Source organism: Vombatus ursinus, unplaced genomic scaffold (assembly GCF_900497805.2).
Source record: "Vombatus ursinus unplaced genomic scaffold, bare-nosed wombat genome assembly UNPS02014830.1, whole genome shotgun sequence".
NCBI classification, from domain to species: Eukaryota; Metazoa; Chordata; class Mammalia; order Diprotodontia; family Vombatidae; genus Vombatus; species Vombatus ursinus.
The window spans coordinates 13,100,807-13,118,679 of NW_020954608.1; the positions used below are offsets into that span (position 1 = coordinate 13,100,807).

General features: G+C 35.4%; 1 protein-coding gene across 1 annotated transcript in view; it reads left to right on the plus strand.

Moving 5' to 3' along the window:
* RELN (reelin) overlaps window positions 1–17,873 on the plus strand; it is a 549,610-nt gene that overhangs the window by 89,025 nt on the left and 442,712 nt on the right. The window contains exon 2 of the mRNA XM_027838603.1: window positions 3,256–3,366. Coding sequence (XP_027694404.1) covers window positions 3,256–3,366 — 111 coding nt within the window. The remainder of the gene's footprint in view (window positions 1–3,255; window positions 3,367–17,873) is intronic.

Below are 17,873 nucleotides of genomic sequence, written 5' to 3' on the forward strand. Positions count from 1 at the left end.
GTCTAATAAGGGTATAAAACAGGTGAATAAATAAGTAATGTGATCATGGCAAAGTAGAAATCTAGGCAAAATGTTATGAGAAAATTTCAGAAGGCAAAAATGACTAACTTAAGTGTTGGGAGAGGGGAAATAAATCAAGCAAATCTTCCTGGAACAGTTGGTACCAGTGTTGGGCTTTAGGATGTTGAAGGAGTATCCCAGACAGATCTATGGAGCTGGATCAATGTTCAAAAACACTGGAGAACAACTAGTAATTAGTCCACTTTTAGATGAGTGTGTGAAAATCAGTAGTGTGAAATAAGGCTGTAAAGATAGATTGGAGTCAGCTACTGGAAAGACTTAAATGCTAGGCTAAGGAATAGGTATTTTATCCTAGAGGCGGTATGGAAGCACTGAAAGATTTTGAGTAAGGGAGTGACATAGTCAGAAGTGTGCCTTAATATGACAATTCTAAACATATCTATAAATGTTAGATTAGTTAGGGGAAAGACTGGAAGCAGAAAGGTTATTATCATTGGCTGTATGATGATTTGAATTAGGCTGGCAGCAGTGTGAGTTGTTAGTACAAGATAGAAGTGATATGTATTGTATCAAACAAATTTGGCAGTTGATTAACTATGGAGAAGAAAGGAGAGAAAAAGGAAAGAAAACTTAGAGAAGACTAAGATTGAAATGTTGAGTGACAGGAAGAAAGGTGATGCTATTAAAAGAAATAGGGGAAATGGGAGGGAGTAGGAGAAAGTTTAAGGGAGAAAATACTGTGGTTGCATTTGGATGGGTTGAGTTTGAGGTTTTTGGGGGAAGTGGGCATCCAGGTGGAGATGTTTAGTAGGAAGTTAGAAATATTCAGGACTGGAGTTAAGTGGACAGAGTGGGGATAATGATATAGTAGAAAGAGCACTGGACTCAAAGTTAGAAAGACATGGCTTTTAATTTTAACTTTTAATTAAACACATTATAATTGCTAGTTGTGTGGCCATGGGTAAGACACTATACCTCCATGAGTCTCAGTTTCTTTATCTGTAAAATGGCTATAACAATACTTGTAGTATCTAATTCAGGATTATTGGGAGTATCAAATTATATATTGGTAATGGGAGCATGGAATTGGTAATGGCAGCTGCCCTTCATCATTTTAGTCAAGTGCTACCTGGACACTTGAGCCTTTTGAGGATGATATGCCTCCTCATGTGACTAAGAACTCTTGGGCCTTTGAGATGACAAAGCTTCCCTTTATTGGCTTTATTCTCTTTATTGATCAGGACCTTCAGTGGACCTTCAAAAAAGGAGTGACTTCATCAGTTCAGTTTTGGACATGTTGAATTTGAGATACTCAAATTCATTCAAGTGTAAATGTCCAGTAGGTTCCTGGTAATGTTAAGACTGGATCTCAGGTGATAGATAAGGGTAGATTTGGAAATCATCTGCATAGAGAAGATGGTTGAACTCAAGGGAGCTGATGAAATCTCCAATAAAAATTATATAAAGAAAGAAAATGTAGGCTTAGGGAAGGATTCAGGTGTATGACTAAGCATGGTTTTAACTGGATCACAGATTTTGAACTCAAAGTGATCTTATAGGTGATCTCTCTTCTTATAAATTAGGAATCTTAGGCTCAGATACATTAAGTGGCATGTCCAAGGTTACATAGGTAGTAAGTGGAAGCACCAGGATTCAAACCCAGATAGACTAGTTCCAAATCCATGACCCTTTCTGTTGTACCACACTGCCTCTTAGGGGGTAGAACGCGGATGATGATTCCAGAAAGGCAACTGAGAAGGATTGATCAGACAGATGTGAAAAGAATCATGACAGAACACTATCTTCAAAAACTAGGTAGGAAAGACTATCCAGAAACAAAGAAGGGGGAGTTGACTATCAAATGCTACAGAGAGGTCAGAATAGTTCACATTTATATGGCACTTGATTGTTATAAAGTGCTTTCCTCATAATGTCCCTAGGAAGGAAGGTTCTGCCAATGTCATTATTCCCATTTTACTAATGAGTAAATTGAGGCTTAGAGGAATGAATCAACTTAGGATCATAAAGCTAATGAATGGTGGAATTAGAACACAAACTCATAGCTCTGGCTATAAGTCCAGTGTTCCTTCCCATGTATATGCTTCCATTTTTACCCCTTGAGTTGAATACACCATGTCATGTTAGGCTATTGGCATCCTAAGTTTGTCTGGATGTGTAACAATATGGATATTTCTGGCTGTTCTTATAGACCCACTGGGTATCCTGGAGTTTAATTTACAAAGTCCCATCCAAGCTGCCAGTATGACTCTTGCCTTCATCCATGCATTTTTTGTTGTTGCTGCCAAAAATGATGACAATCTCTCATTGTATACTGCTACATCAACATTAGAACCTTTTATTCATTTTATGAACCCTGGCACCTTTTACCTTTCATCATGAGGTGGGAAATTTAAAGCCTAATGGAGTAGAAAACATTGTAATTTCAGAGAGGAAGTTCTTTGTAATTACTTTCTGCAATAGCAAGTGAAAAGGACATTTCAGGTAGCAAAACATGAATAGTTAAGGAATAAATTTAATTAGCTCCATTTCTTGACTACAGTATTGCAAGTTCTTGGTTACAGAACCATAGTGAGGCACATACTATGAGCAATATACATCAGAAATCATTTAAGGACGTTATAAGTAATGAGTTGATCTTCCTTTCTTTGGCCACAAGAGGAAAAGGCCTCTCTATCCAAATTAGTCTGCCTTTTGTTGAAAAGTGTCAAAAAACAGCACTACAAAATGTAGACTCATATAAAGAAATGCAGAGCATATTGCTATCTTTCCTTGTGCCAGTGAAGGATTGTTTCTCACAGTTTGGAGTGCTTTTTTTCTTAAAAGTGTACTCATTACAATGCCAGATCTCCAGCAAAGCTTTTGAAATTGTGGCTCAGAGGGGGAAAATTTTTTCTCTTGAATACTATATTGTTTTCAGCTGATTTTTCACATAGAGATTGAATTTGTATATGAATGGAGAAAGGCCAGACTGGTTGTCTAAACATGAAACAAGACTTCATAAACTTTGAAGCTGAGCCATTTTTAAAGGGTCTTTTGACCTAATATATTCTCTCATCTCCATAAGGGCAACAGTGCTATCACTAATGGACAGAGTAAAGAATGATTATTGAAAAAGTAGTAAATGTTATGTTGAAAGATACTTAGCATTTTATAATAGGCATATAATTAAATGTTTTGATGGTGGGTATTTATTGATTTTTGTTTTTATTTCAGTGACTATTTCCACAAGTACCTTCTTTGATGGCTTACTGGTTACAGGACTCTATACATCTACTAGTGTCCAGGCTTCACAGAGCATTGGAGGTGCTAATGCTTTTGGATTTGGTAAGTCTAATATGGTCTGAGAAACCTGCCAATATGTATGTTTTTTTAGAATTGGTTATCATTGCTTTAAAAATCTATTTAAGGACTATTCTACATTCTTCTCCATTTAGTATTCTAATATGACATTTAATTTTTTTTTAATTTTAAGAGGCACAAGAGAGTAGGGGGTGAGGGAGATAGGATAGGAGAATGAAAGCAATTGTTGTAAGCATGTAATGCCCAGCATGACATCTTATCTAATAATATCTTCTCAATGGAGCTATCACACTTTGTTCTGGGACCTGCATGCAGATATTTCATATTCTATCAATTAGATTGCTGAAATTCATCTTGATTTCCATGCATCAGTCAGGAACCAATCTTATAAACATTTAAAATATCACCAAATATATGATATGTGAAAACTGGTCCTTTAAATTTCACCTGGATGAATAAGTAAAGTCCATTAAACAACTGGGTGATCACATAACCAACCTGTGCAAAATGGGGCCCCTGATTCTAGCATGGCAGAATTTCTTTTTGGAAAGCATGCCCTTGGAGACAGGAAAAACAAGAGCTAAGCCACAGCTGGTTTCCCTGCTTCCACACCTGGGAACTATGGGCGTAACTCCTACTGTCTTCTGGTGTATGCATATTTTGGTTATCTGACTTTTTCATAATCTGCACCAAAAAACTACTACCACCATTCACATCCCAATGAAGTGACTTGGTATTGATTGGGAGGGGTGGGGGCAGGGAAAGGTGGATAATAGTCATTTTGCAAAATTCAGTGAATAATTTCATTCACTTGATATTTTTATGGATTTAACTTCATATTGAAAATATAACTAAAAAGTCATTGATTTTAAATCATAGGGAAAGCTAATCTAAGTGAAGTTACAAAGCCATCACATTAAATTAGTAAGCAGTTACTAATCACAAAGGCAGCAAGATGCAAAAATCTCTTCATTCCCTATTCTGTGTTAAATATTCCAAACCCAGTAAATTTTAGTATACAATAGAAAGAACAAGAGTAAATTAATATCTCCATAAAATATTAATACATTTTCCATGGTGAGAGAAATGGGGTTGCTTTATTCTATAGATTGTAATCATTTACATTTAGGTAGTACATTTATAGGCCTTATAATTTCATACTTTAGAAGCAGTTAGGTAGAGCAGTTGATAGACTCATCTTCCTTAGTTTAAATCTGGACTATGTGATCCTGGGGCAAGTCACTTAACCCTGTTTGCCTCAGTTTCCTCATCTGTAAAATGAGTTGGAGAAGAAAATGATAAACTACCTCAGTAACTTTGCCAAGAAAACCCCAAATGGGCTCCCAAAGAGTTGGACATGATTGAAAATGACTGAATAACAACAAAGTAGTACAGTGCAGAATGCTGGACTTGGAGTTAGGAAGACATGAATTCAAATCCAGCCTCAGACATTTACTAGTTGTATGACCCTGGGCAAGTCCTTTACTGGTTGCCTGCCTCCATTTCTATATCTGTAAAAGGGTGATAATAATAGTACCCACCTCCTAAGGTTGTTGTGAGGATAAAATGATATAATATTTGTAAAGCACTTTACAAACCTTAAAGTGGTATTAAGGAATCTATGATCTAATTATAGATGATATACTTGTCTTCTCATCCTGTATTATTCTTGTCCATGTTTCCTCATAAATCCATCAGAGGGGAATCTACTCAATATGCTTTCTTTTAGGGCTTTTACTTTTCATGGGTGCTAGTGAAACGTTTGGGCTATGTATCCATCTGACTTTTTGTGTCATGATTCACCTTTCTCTCTTTTTGTTTTAGTTTCATATTTCCTTGATAAATAGTGACCCATTTATATGCCTTATCTCATTATTGTTGTTTTTCTATGTGTTATTTTTTGGCAGAATTGCCTTTTAGAAAAAAGAACCAAGTTTTATCAATGTGATTTTTATGTGGCAAAGCTTTTTGTTTGGATTCACATTGTTACCATCAGGCAACATGGCAAGTGGGATGGCAAAGGCAAGGATGTTAAGATTCAGGAAGCCATTGGAGCAGGCAAGAGTTAAAACCAGTTTCAGTGAGCTTAAGTCAGGATTTTCACACATGTCAAGGGCAAAGATATTTTCAGAAGCCAAGCAGAAAGATGAACTCAGGAGAACATAGACACTAAAGGAATAAATAAAGTGAATGATAAACAGTTAAGGCAAATAGTCAAGAATCAGGAGACCTGAAGAATCTGAAGATGAAGGGCATTACAAGTAAGGTAAGGTAAACAAGGAGTCAGAAATTAAAACCATCTGAATAACTGAGGGAACTCTAACTCATTACATGGGCTTAATTTATATGTTTCCTGTAAAGGAAGAAAACAATTCCTAAGTGAAATTAGCATAGGACTTGCTTCAGTGCTAAGGAGCTAGAGATTTTAAAAAAGTTTTGCTATTTACCTGTCCATATGTTGAATCTGAAATAAATAATAACTCATATTTGCATAGTTTTACAGTTTGCAAAGTTATTTGCTCATAACAATCATACAAGTTAGCTACTACATACATTATTTTTCTCATTTCCCCCCAAATACCTCATTGGATATTTGCTTACTTTTGTTCAGACATACATTGTAAAGAATCTTGGTTTGTCGTAAAAGGATGGCATTAGTTTTGTTTGTGTAGTAGTAGCCTAAGAATAATCACACTTCTTAATTTGAGGCTCAGAGACCTTAAGTGATTTGCCCATGACCACATAGTAAGTGTCATAGACAAGACTGGAATATGAATATGGATAGTTCAGCGCTCTTTCTCCCATATGAGGCCACTCCTGGTGGAGAAAAAGAAACATTAAGGATCATTCAAAACCAGCTATGTTTCTAGATCAACATTTTTGAAGAGTACTGATAATTACATGAATGGCAAATTATCTCTGACTTCAGTTTAAAAAACACCTCAAAGAATAAATCCATTAATTAAAATCATTTCAATCAAGCAAACATTAATTAAGGACCTACTATGTACAGAGCATTGTGATAACATTGTGGTTAGTTTTAGGTAGTACTTGATAGTGCTTTAGTATTGGCGTGGCCCATGTGGGCATCCACCACTACCTCTCCCTAACATTTAGTGGGTGGATTTCTATTTATAACTTTGTACTTATACCTCTCCTAGAGATGGTTTTTTGACAGACATAAAGATTCCTTTATACTAAGGTCTAATAATATTCTAATACTGTTCTCCTATGCTTTTTACAAGTCAATATATACACATGAGAGAAAGAAGAACACAAAAGAAAAAGTTATAATGTGGCTGAATATTGTCAGAAAGGGTTCTTTTCTCTTAAAGTATTTTGAAAATTATCAATATCTTTTGTTTTCTGTCACCTTAATTTTAAAATATACCTCTCCCTCTTTCCAATTACTACACAGCCAACCCCTGGAACAAAGATTAAAAAATAAAGAGAAGAAAAAAACGCTTCCACAACACTAAACAACACATTAACTCAGTCAGTCAGCATATTCAATGTCTTACCTTGGTAGTCCTTCACCTCTGCAAATAAGGGAGAAAGATTTACTTTCTGCTTTGTAGAGGAACTAAGCTTGATCACTAGAATAACAACACACCATTCAGTTAATTTTTTTTTGCTTTCCATTTATAGTTTTTTAAAATAAGAAGCCAAAGTGAAATTTTCAATGTGAAATATTTGTATTACTTTTAGAGACAAATTATTTATTTGGGATCAACATTTAATTTAATCTTTATGATCAGTAGTCATCAGAGAGGATTTATGTGGCTGAGGATGGGAAGAAAAAAGAGGGAGGTACAAAGAAAGAGAAGAGAAGGGGGCTGAAGAGGGAGGAAATTTTTGCAAAATAAAGCATATCATCACCTTTACAATATGTTTGTCACAATCAGCATAACATTGTGTAAACTAGGCAATAGTTACTGCATCTTCATGATCTTAAGAGGTTATAGGTAATAAAGATCATGCTGAGATCATGTGGCATGCTGTGTCTATTGAATGGAAGATGCCTTGAATATTTAATTTAGTGTGAGGTTTTGACTTTGCAATGGAGTGTTAAGCAAACAGAGGGCTCTTGGCATTTTTCCAACATGTTATAGTGGTAAATAGCATATGCTATGTTTAACTAGCTCTGATAAATGAGGGCTAAGTAAAGCATTTAATTCCATTTGAATAGGTGATTTTATTTATGAAAGTTTTTGTATGGCCTCTCAATAGTCAGTGTCATTGTATTAATTGCCTCAAAGTTGTAGAAACTGCACCATGACCATAAACTATACATGTGAATAATCAAAATATGAATCATGAGTATCCTTCAGGTATTACTTTATAAAAGTAATTCTGTCAAAATAACACCAGCCTTTTATGAAAAACCAAGATTCTTTAAAATGCATGAATGGCCATGACCGTTCTCAATGGCCAGAATTAAATGAAAACAATAGATATGCAAAGGATGACTAGAAGCCAGAAATATATAGCTTAGAGTACTTCATTTTACTTGTCAATGCAAATATGAAAACATGAAGCCTTAGAGAGGTCTGATGTTTAATTATAGCTTGTCCATTTTTACATTGCAGCATCTACCCTTGCCTTTGAGTGGGAATTTAGTCATGAAAAATCTTCAAGTGTCATTGGAATTGCTGTTTAAATATAATATTGAATAAAACTGTATGGATTTTTTTCCAGGGAAAAGTTTATAATGTGAATGAATATGTACTTCTTTAATCTGAAATATGTAGTACGTATTTTAAGTTAAATGCATAGTATATGTCTCATGCTGAAGGTACTAGTTTATTAATTCGTAAACTCATAGGTCTAAAGGTTGAAGCAACTTCAGATATCACCTACTCCTCCCTCTCCATATTACAGATTTGGAAACTGAAGCTTGGAGAAGTTAAGTTACTTGTTCTAGACCTTGCAGGTTGAAGGTGTCTAAGAGAGGATTTGAATCTGGGAGTGCTGACTCCAGGTCTTTAATGTCTCTAGAGGGGAAAATTTACTTTAATTGAAGTCTGTGGACATGTTTCTTTACAAAAGTAATCATAGAAGTTTTAAGAAATACTTTTTCATTAAGTTATGAGTAGTCATTAGTAGATAAAAAATACAAATATCTGACAGGTCTTCCCAAACTAGAAAGGCTTTAAATATGAATCTGGCAATTGGCTGCCTTTATCTGGTTCATGTACCAGATTAGATCAATCTGGAAAGGCTTCCTACCAGCAAGTGACCTGCTGGGGCTAAATCTGAGGACATTCCTGAAAGCCATGGATTAAGGTAGGGCAAAGACAGTATTGAAAGTCTGTCTCACTGGAGCGAATCCCCATCATCAATGTAATCAAAGATCTTTTATGTATTGAAGTATAGTAAATTAAAATTGTTCAGATTCAACTATTATTTACATTACCCATACTTGAATTTTACAGTGGGGGCTTGAGGTTTATTTAACAGTTTTCTCTGCTAACATGTGCACTCAAGTAACAAGCACTTTAATAGGCCAACAAATGATTAGTTTTTACATATAGAAGATTAAATTGAACTGTAATTCATGGATTTCCTAGTAGGATATTAGCCGGTGTTCAAGTTTAAGGTATAATATCTGAATATGGACATATATCCATTTATTTCAAATTTATGTAGATGTATACATATATGTATTATGTCAAATGCATGTTTGTGTGTGTATATGTACATATATGGCTAAGATTTGGGCTAATATCTGTAAACAAAGGAAAACTTTTAGTAAATTCATTACTTAGTATCCTATTTATAACGCTGTGGTAAAATACTCATTTAATAGCTTAAAAAGGCCATGTGATTTGTAGAAAACATTCATTATGTTAAAATATTGATTTTCTGGGTCTGATTTCTTATATATAAGAAATATATCTATTAAATTCACATGTGAAATTCAAACAAACATCCTACTCACTGATAGCAACTTATTGTAATGAATTTAGGCAATATCACTTTGAACAAATCATTTTCGTAAATAGTAAAAGTGTAAACTATTCACCAGTTAATGAAATTGCTAATGGATACTCACTTTTTAATACATCATTACTTCAGTTGATACAAATGCAACATCTCCATACCTTGTTAGTTGGTTTCATGAGTATCTGTGGCCAAAGTAAATTCAGTGAAAGTATAGCCTACATTTTAGTGATGTGCCTTTTGAAATTTAGCTCATCTTGTCTTTGGAAGCCAGTGTATTGAGGGCCCATAATCAGACCCTTTTTAGATTGATGACACTGAGCTTTCACTCTACTGGCATAACCTTTGAGAACCCAGGGTTTCAAAAGGAAGCAGGACTTGCTGGAAAAATTGTTTACTATTTACAGGACATTTGCCCAAAGTTGTTATTTTACTCTAAAGTGAGTTATTCATTCAACAAATATCTATTATATATCTCTTCCATGAAAATTATCATGCTAAGAGACACAACTTTGCCCTCAGGAGTTTATAGTCTACTAGAGGAGAAAAAATGTGCACAAATAGCTATAATATAAATAGAATTGATGTACCTGAGAGAATCAAAGAGTTCATAGGATTTAGAAAATGAACTTTAGAGATAATCTAGCCCAACCCCATCATTTTATAAATGAGAGCAGTGTGACATGCAGATTTGAACCTAGCTCCTTTAACTCTAGATCAATGCTCATTCCATACTAGAGAGAGAGAAAGGGGAAGAGAGAGAGACAGACAGAGTGACAGACATGGAGAGAGAAAGAGGAGGGAGGAGGGGAGGGAGAGAGACAGACAGAGACCCATTCCAGTAATTTATGTTATTATTGACTTATGGGAAAACTTGTTTTTAAATATTTTTTGAAGCATTTATTATCTCTGTCTTCTTACTCCCTTCTCCAAATGAGCAATAAAAAAGAAAACCATCAAAACAAATATGCATAGTCCAGCAAAACAAATTCCCACATTGGCTATGTCTAAAGACATGTGCCTCATTATTCACTTTAAGTTTATCCCCACTTTGTTGGGATGATGTAGGTATTGTACTTTATTTTTTGTACTCTGGAATCATAATTTACCATTATGTGGATCAGAGTTCTCAAGCATTTCAAAGTTGTTTTTCTTTATAAAGTTGTTGTCATCATGTAAATTGTTCTCCTGCTCACTTCACTTCATATCAGTTCATAGAGCTCTTTATAGAAGAACTATTTATAACATTCACACAGAATATAAAATCTCTTAAAGAGATCATAGAATTTTCAATTAAAAGTTTATGGCATTGCAACAAATGTGTGGAATATTGTGTTCATTACTAGAGGAGCTATATAAAGACACAGAATGATAATAATAAAACACAGTCATAAAATCTTAGATTTGGGAGGGACTTCAGAGGTCATGTGGGATCTCTGAGGGTATCCTGAACAGAAATCTCTTCTATAATATTCCTAAAAAGAGTCATCTCTCTTTCATTTGAACCCTTCCAGTAATGAGAAATTCACTGATTCCTGGAGGATGGTTAGTAGACCTCTCTGATTGTTATGAATTACTTAACAGTATTACTTCTCTGATTGTTGGGGATTTTTCAGTTATATTGATATAAAATTTTGCTTCTTTGCAACTTGCATCTTTTGCTCCTAATTCTAACCCCTGAGGCAAATTGAATTAAACCTAATCTCCCTTGTACATGTTAGCCTTTCAAATACTTAAAGCCAGTTATATTCCTTCTAAGTCTTCCTTTATCTAGACCCTGGATCCTTCAACCAGTTTTTGTATGACATGATATAAAGTCTCCTTGAAACCCTGCTAACTTTTTTCTGGATGTAGTCCAGTATCCTTGCTTAACTATAGTACCTAGAACTGTATTCAATACTTAAGTTGTAACATGACCAAAGCAGAGTACAGTCATGTTAAAAAAAAAAAAACTCCTTGGTTCTTGAAACTGTACTTTTATAAGTACAGCCTAATTTTGTATCAATTTTTAGTTTATTGTCATATTTAGCTGGCAGTAGATTAATAGATTCAAAATTTTTTATACAAATTGTTTTCTAATCTAGTTGAATGCCTCATATAAGATACTAGTAAATATTAAATAATTATCTAAGATACTTAATAAATATTCATTAATGTTTGCTAGCCCATACTTGATTAATTTAATTTTAAAACCCAAATGCAGCACTTTATATTTTTTGGTACTAGTTTTTTTTTTCAATGGGCTTGATGCATAGTTGATTTGAGTAGACAAACATATTACCAATAAAATTATAATGAAGAAGAAAGGATATCGTGAGAGAGATGACCATAAAAGGTGGGTTGGTCATATATTGAAAGCAAGAGATGATTGGTAGGCAATTCACATGCTTTATTGGTACCTGCATGATGTCAAGAAATCTAAAGGAAGGCTTCCAGGATAACAGGTGGATACACTGTGGAGGATTTAAATGAGGACATGAGGTTGTGATGTACACTACTGGAAAGAGTGACCACATCGATTAGAACACTGAGCCAGCAGAATGCAGAACTTCTGTCATATTGAGCTTAACCCATTATCATAACTTATCAAAATCTTTCAAGTTCTTGATTCTATAATTTAAAAAGTTACCTGTCTTTTCCATCTTTATATGCATTCCATCTATGTCTGCATTCAAGACACTGATAAAAAATGTTGATCTGATTAGATCCAAGAAGGTATTCCTAACATACTGCATGGAATCAGATTTACATTTGTTCTCCAGTTCAACCCATATCTCTCTGCTTTGTCCACAATGGTATTATAAATTTTTGTTAAATAACTTGTTTAAATTCAAGCATATGGTGTCTTACAGTAGTGGTATATGGCATTTGAGGTACTGAAGCATAATTTATTGCCGGCATTCTTCTAATCTACTTTGATAAAAACCCATCAGAAACAGAAATTAAGCTAGTCTGGGTTGGTTTATTCCAAACAAACCCATTCTGGTTCATAGTTATGGTCTCTTTCTTGAACAGTTATTTATCTTATCCTTCATTTTCAGTTTAAAGCAATATTGATCAGATCCCCAAGTTTCTGGGGGGGGGAGGAGATGGAGGAAAGGCCTAGGAAAAGCCTATGCAGAAGGTGGGATTTGAGCTGTGTCTGGAAGGAAACCAGAGAAATGTAGTGAATGTGAGAAGGGAGTGCGTTCCATGCATGGGAGATTGATACCTAGTTAGTATTATACAGGTTGGAGACAGAGAAAAAGGCTGCAAAGCCACAAAATCTTGTATCTATTCACAAAAAGCTCCAGAATCTCTGGAGACCAAAGGAGTTTATCCTTTTCTACTGGTTCTATTCCACACCAGGTTTGGCATTAAAAGGAAAACTTTGGTTCAAAACCTTGTAGTAATTATGTTCTCTCTCCTTTTCCTTTTTTTTCCTTCTCCCCATCTTTTTGCCAAAATAAGGGGACTCTTACAAATAAATAACTCATTCAAATAGCAATGAACTGTCCAAACTCTAGGGTTGAACTGCTGCCCCAGGGGGATTTGGGCAATTGCCTAGTAGGTTGAGTAGTCTGTGATTTTTAGGAATAAGAGATTCCATTGGGAGCATCTGCTTGGCTCCACCTCCACCCCTGTTCTCTCATGACATTATGAATGTGATTGTTTGTCCTCCTGGTATCCTTAGAAGCTCTATCCCTAGAAGCCTGGCTTTCTGGAAACTGCATGCAGTGGCCTGGCTTCATGGGAATCAGCCTGACCTACTGGCTAAAAACTGGCTGATATAGACAGTGTCATCCCTTTCCAGGTCTGCTAGATCTCTCAAGCCACTATTTCTAATTTGCCTGAAAAGGCCCCAACATTTGTGGGGTTAGGAATGTAGCATTTAGAAAATCCTGGGTAGGGGTGAAGGAAAGCAAAGAATAAAGCAGGGAGAGGTATTAGAAGCAGATTGGGGCTAAGAAGCATTAGGGAAAGAAATCTGCTTTTTTTGTATATCTAGGTTTAGCTGGCTATTGTTGGAAGACCTGAACTTGAATTTCACCTTAAATCCTAATTAACTGTGTGACTCTTGCTTGACAAATCCTTTAATTTTAGCTTCTTTACTTCTCTCTGTCTCAGTTCTATAAAATGTCTTTAGCCTTCATCTATAAAATGAAGATAATAATAGCTCTGCCTCAAAGAGTTATAAGATAATATAAACAAAACACTTTGCCACCTGTAAAGTACTATATATATTACACACACGCACACACACACACATATATTATATACATACATATGGTAGCTATCATCATTAGTATTATTATGACTTGAAAACATAAAATAGAAGTCACGTACTGTGCTTCTATTTCAATGGGTCTGGGATCTTATCTGGGCAGATGACAACTCATCAACACCTTTTCATCTTGTCAAGTTTTTGTTCATGTGTTTCCAGACAAAGGGGAAAAGAATCCTTGATTAGCTAAAGTAATGATAGCCAATGGTAGCTAAAATGTATTGGCAGCTAGGTGGCACAGTGAATAGAGCACTGGGCTTAGAATCAGAAAGTCTCATCTTCCTGACTTCAAATATGGCCTCAAATGCTAGCTGTATGACCCTGGGCAAGTCACTTAACCTGGTTTGTCCCAGTTTCCTCATCTGTAAAATGAGCTGGAGAAGGAAATGGTAAACCACTTCAGTATCTTTGCCAAGAAAATCCCAAAATGGGGTCACAGAGAGTCAGACATGACTGAACAACAGCAAGCTAAAATTTATAGTGCTCTTTTAGGTTCACAAAGTGCTTTACATGCATTTTCCTATATTCATTAAAGCTTACAATGTACTTAACTCCCAACAGCCCCATGAGGTTATGAGTACAAGCACTGTTACCTTCTTTTATAGGTGAGGTACTCTGAGAAAGGAGTTGGCCAAGGTCACATAATAAGATACACGTGATATGTATCAGAGACAAGATTTGAACCCAGGACTCCTGACTGCAATTCTTGTATTCTTTTTACTATACCACATTTCCTCTTAGTAATTTTCCTTAAGCATAGATCTGACCATGTAATTTCCTTACTCAACTAACTCTAGTGTCTTCCTATTGTCTCTAGAATTAAAATAAAAATTGAAAGAAGCTTTTTTGCTTATTTTTAAAGCCCTTAATAACCTAGCCTTTACTTGCCTTTCTAGCCTCATTGGGTATTAATCAGTCCTTTTTCCCATAACCTGTGATCCAGCCAGACTGGTCCCTTTGTTCCTTGCTCCGCATATTCCGTAGCCTTTGCATTGGTGGTCCTGCATGGTTGGAATGCACTCCCCCCTTAGCTCCGTGTCATGGAGTTCCTCTCTTAGCTTCAGATGCAGCTCAGACACCATTTTCTTCATAAAGCCTTTCCTAATCCCCCCCACCAGTTGTTAGTACCCTCCCATTCACTCTCATAGTAGTACCTTGGATAGTACTGTTTTGTATGTGTGTGTATATATATATATATATATATATATAAATAAAACTGCTTTGTTAGAGATACACTATATAGTATATATCTACATTGTTACATATATAATATATATACTATGTAGATATATTTACTTTGTACACACATATGTATATGTATAGCTTCTTCGTATATGTATTTGTTAACTTTATATTTATTTTCTCTCCATTTTTACCTGTACTTTTGGACTTCCTCATTGGAATGTAAGCTCATTGTAAGTAGGGATCATTTCATTCTTTGTTTTTGTATCCTGAGAGCCTAACACAATTCCTGGAGCACATTAAGAGCTTGATAAATATTTGTTGATTTGTTAATTATATATGAAGAAAGCATGTAATTGTTATGCTCATGATTAAAGGTATTCTTGTGAAAGGCTGAGCAATATCTGGTAGGAACAAGGTCATAGCAAGCAGGGATTAAGCTTGATGGAAGCTTCAGCACTTCCACTGGATAATTCTGGCCTAGCTAAAGGGATTGGGTTGAATCTTCATGAGTGCTAAGAGTTTTAGGTGAATTGTAGTTAGGCATTTCCTGTTAATGAAGGCTTATCCTTCACTCGATGTAATTGGAATCAGGAATACTTTTCCTCTGTGCATGTGAATTAAAGAAAGCTTAGGAATGGTGGGTGTCTGCTGATAAGAAATCCTGTTTTCTAGGAATGTGACACTTTCACACTATGCCAAGGAGTCCAGTGTGACAAGATACAGGATAGGACTGTGTGCTTAAGGGAGAGACCATCAAAGGTTGACTTAAACCTAGCAGTCACTTCCTGGTGGTGTGGGTTCTTCCTGAGGTTTTCAGTTCCTTTATGGTTGCCAGATAATGAAATCTGGGCTTTATATATTTGACACACATGATGAATGATTCATAAATATTATTGGATGAAGTTGGCATCTCTTTTACTTGCAGTCAGGAAAGAGCAGTAGCTAAATGCAGAATGATTTAAAATTATTGCATGCAAAATCATTCATTTCTCCTGAAGCTGATTTTTTTCATGTTCAAAAATAACAATAACATAATTTTAAAACAAAGATAGGAAAAAACCTTCTGTTCATCTAGATAGAAAGCTTTGTTTTTCTCTTTGAATGTAGAATGCATACATTTTAAAGTGGGTGCAGGGGCCCCCAGCCAAGGAACACTTTACCAAAGATATAATTTCTCTTTCTACAGTGAGTGTGTGTGTGTGTGAGCTGCTGCTACCAATTTTAACATTTAGCTTAATAGATGTAGGAGTTGCCTCATGAGGCAAGAGGACACAAATAAATTACTGTTTTCAGATTTCTGAATGTCTGGCTGAAAAGGTACTTGTTAATGTGCGAATTGCATTTTTTGAAAACAGAATGCCAAAATCTGTTAATATTCTTGTAAAAGTTGATGTTGCACTATACTCCTCCCTGCTCTCCTTCCCACCACAGCTCTCCATTTATCTTCCTACATGTTCTCTAGGGTCACAATTGCACGACTGTTTCTAGTCAATTGTGTTATTTTGACAAGCTTAATTCAGGAAAATCCCTGCATAGTTATTGCAGTAAGCAACACATTTAAAGTCGGAGGTGTAACTGTCAGAGATCTGGCAAAATACTGTAGAATTAGCTATATGTTGTTTAAAACAGACAATTGGTTGCTTTAATAGTAAGACATACTGTTAGCCATCACTGGTTTTTCAGCCTCTTTGATAATCTTAATAGGAAGAACAACATCAGCAAAGGAAGAAATGTGAATATCCCCTAGCACTTATAACAGAACTGACCCAGTAGCCTTTAGAAGACTAGATGGGGCACTGGAAAAAGTGTCAGAGAATGTTGGAACTGGAAAGTCACCAAGTATTTGTTAATGGTTGCTGCATGTCAGGCACTGTACTAAGCCAAGAGGATACAAAGGAAGGCCAAATACAAAGTCAGAAGGAACCTCTGGAATCATCTAATCCAAAGGTTCTTAACCTAGGGTCTGGGAGTGTGTGTGTGTTATTTTTCCCTTCCACTTAGGATCTTTTATTCTACCTTCAGGAAAGAAGCTACTATCAGCCACTGATAACCCTAGTGTGAATGAAAATGGACTTTTCTCTTATTGTGTATTTGTGTTTTGATCTTCATTTCTGATTGTGGATCTAATTTAGAAATGAAATTTAGAAAATTTAGGAATTCAGAAAAGTCTTTGTTTCCTGTTAAAGAATGTTAAGAATAGGAGAACAACTGTGGAAGTGTTTTTCATTTATTTACTTTTTTTTTTTAATGGAAATGCCCCTGAAATAACATCACCTATCAGCTACTTATTGCATCTCTGTAGAAGTCTGTCCCTGATTGAATGGTGCCATATTATAATGATACAGACTTGGCTTGGTCTTATATAATGTGTGAACTTGTAGGTACCCTATGATAAAGACTTTTGATTTCTAAAGAATTAAATACTCAAAGGACCTGGGTTCTAATCCTGAATCCCAAGCACCTTATCTGTAAAATAAGGGACTTGATCAAGATGATCTCAGAGATTCCTTTCAATGTTAACATTCCCTAAGATGTGGTCAAGGTCATGTAGGATCTATTTTTATATCTGCTTTAAGTATAGCAGCTAAGGGAAATATGTGATGCTCAATCACCACAAGAAATGGGGTAGAGGAAACAATTTTCTATATTTCATGTATGTTTCCTTTAAATTTTCTTCTACAATATTTATTCTTTAATGATTATTATAGTCTTAAAAATAAAAATCCAGGCAACTTTCCATTGGGCACTGTTTTCTGCATTTGAAAGTTTTCGGTTCTGCATGTGTAACCTTGTGATTCTAATGTGCCGTTTTATAAACTAGTGAAATTGCTTCAGATCCCTGGATTACTCTGTGATAAGCCAAATGGGCTTCAGGACACTCCCTTCACACTACAGACACATGCCAGAAACCAAACAGATGGTAAACTAGGAAGAAATGACCCTCGGCATTCTCATTAGAACAGTCGGCAAAATTTTAATGGGCCCCTGTTTGCCTTGTGCTGTATCTAATACCCTTTGAACTGCCACTTTTTTTTTCTGTTACAAGTCAACAACCACCATGTATATTTTAATAGGGATTATCAAACACAATTTGCCCAGAAGATGTACCAGCCCTCCACTGCTAATTAGCCAAGTTTAA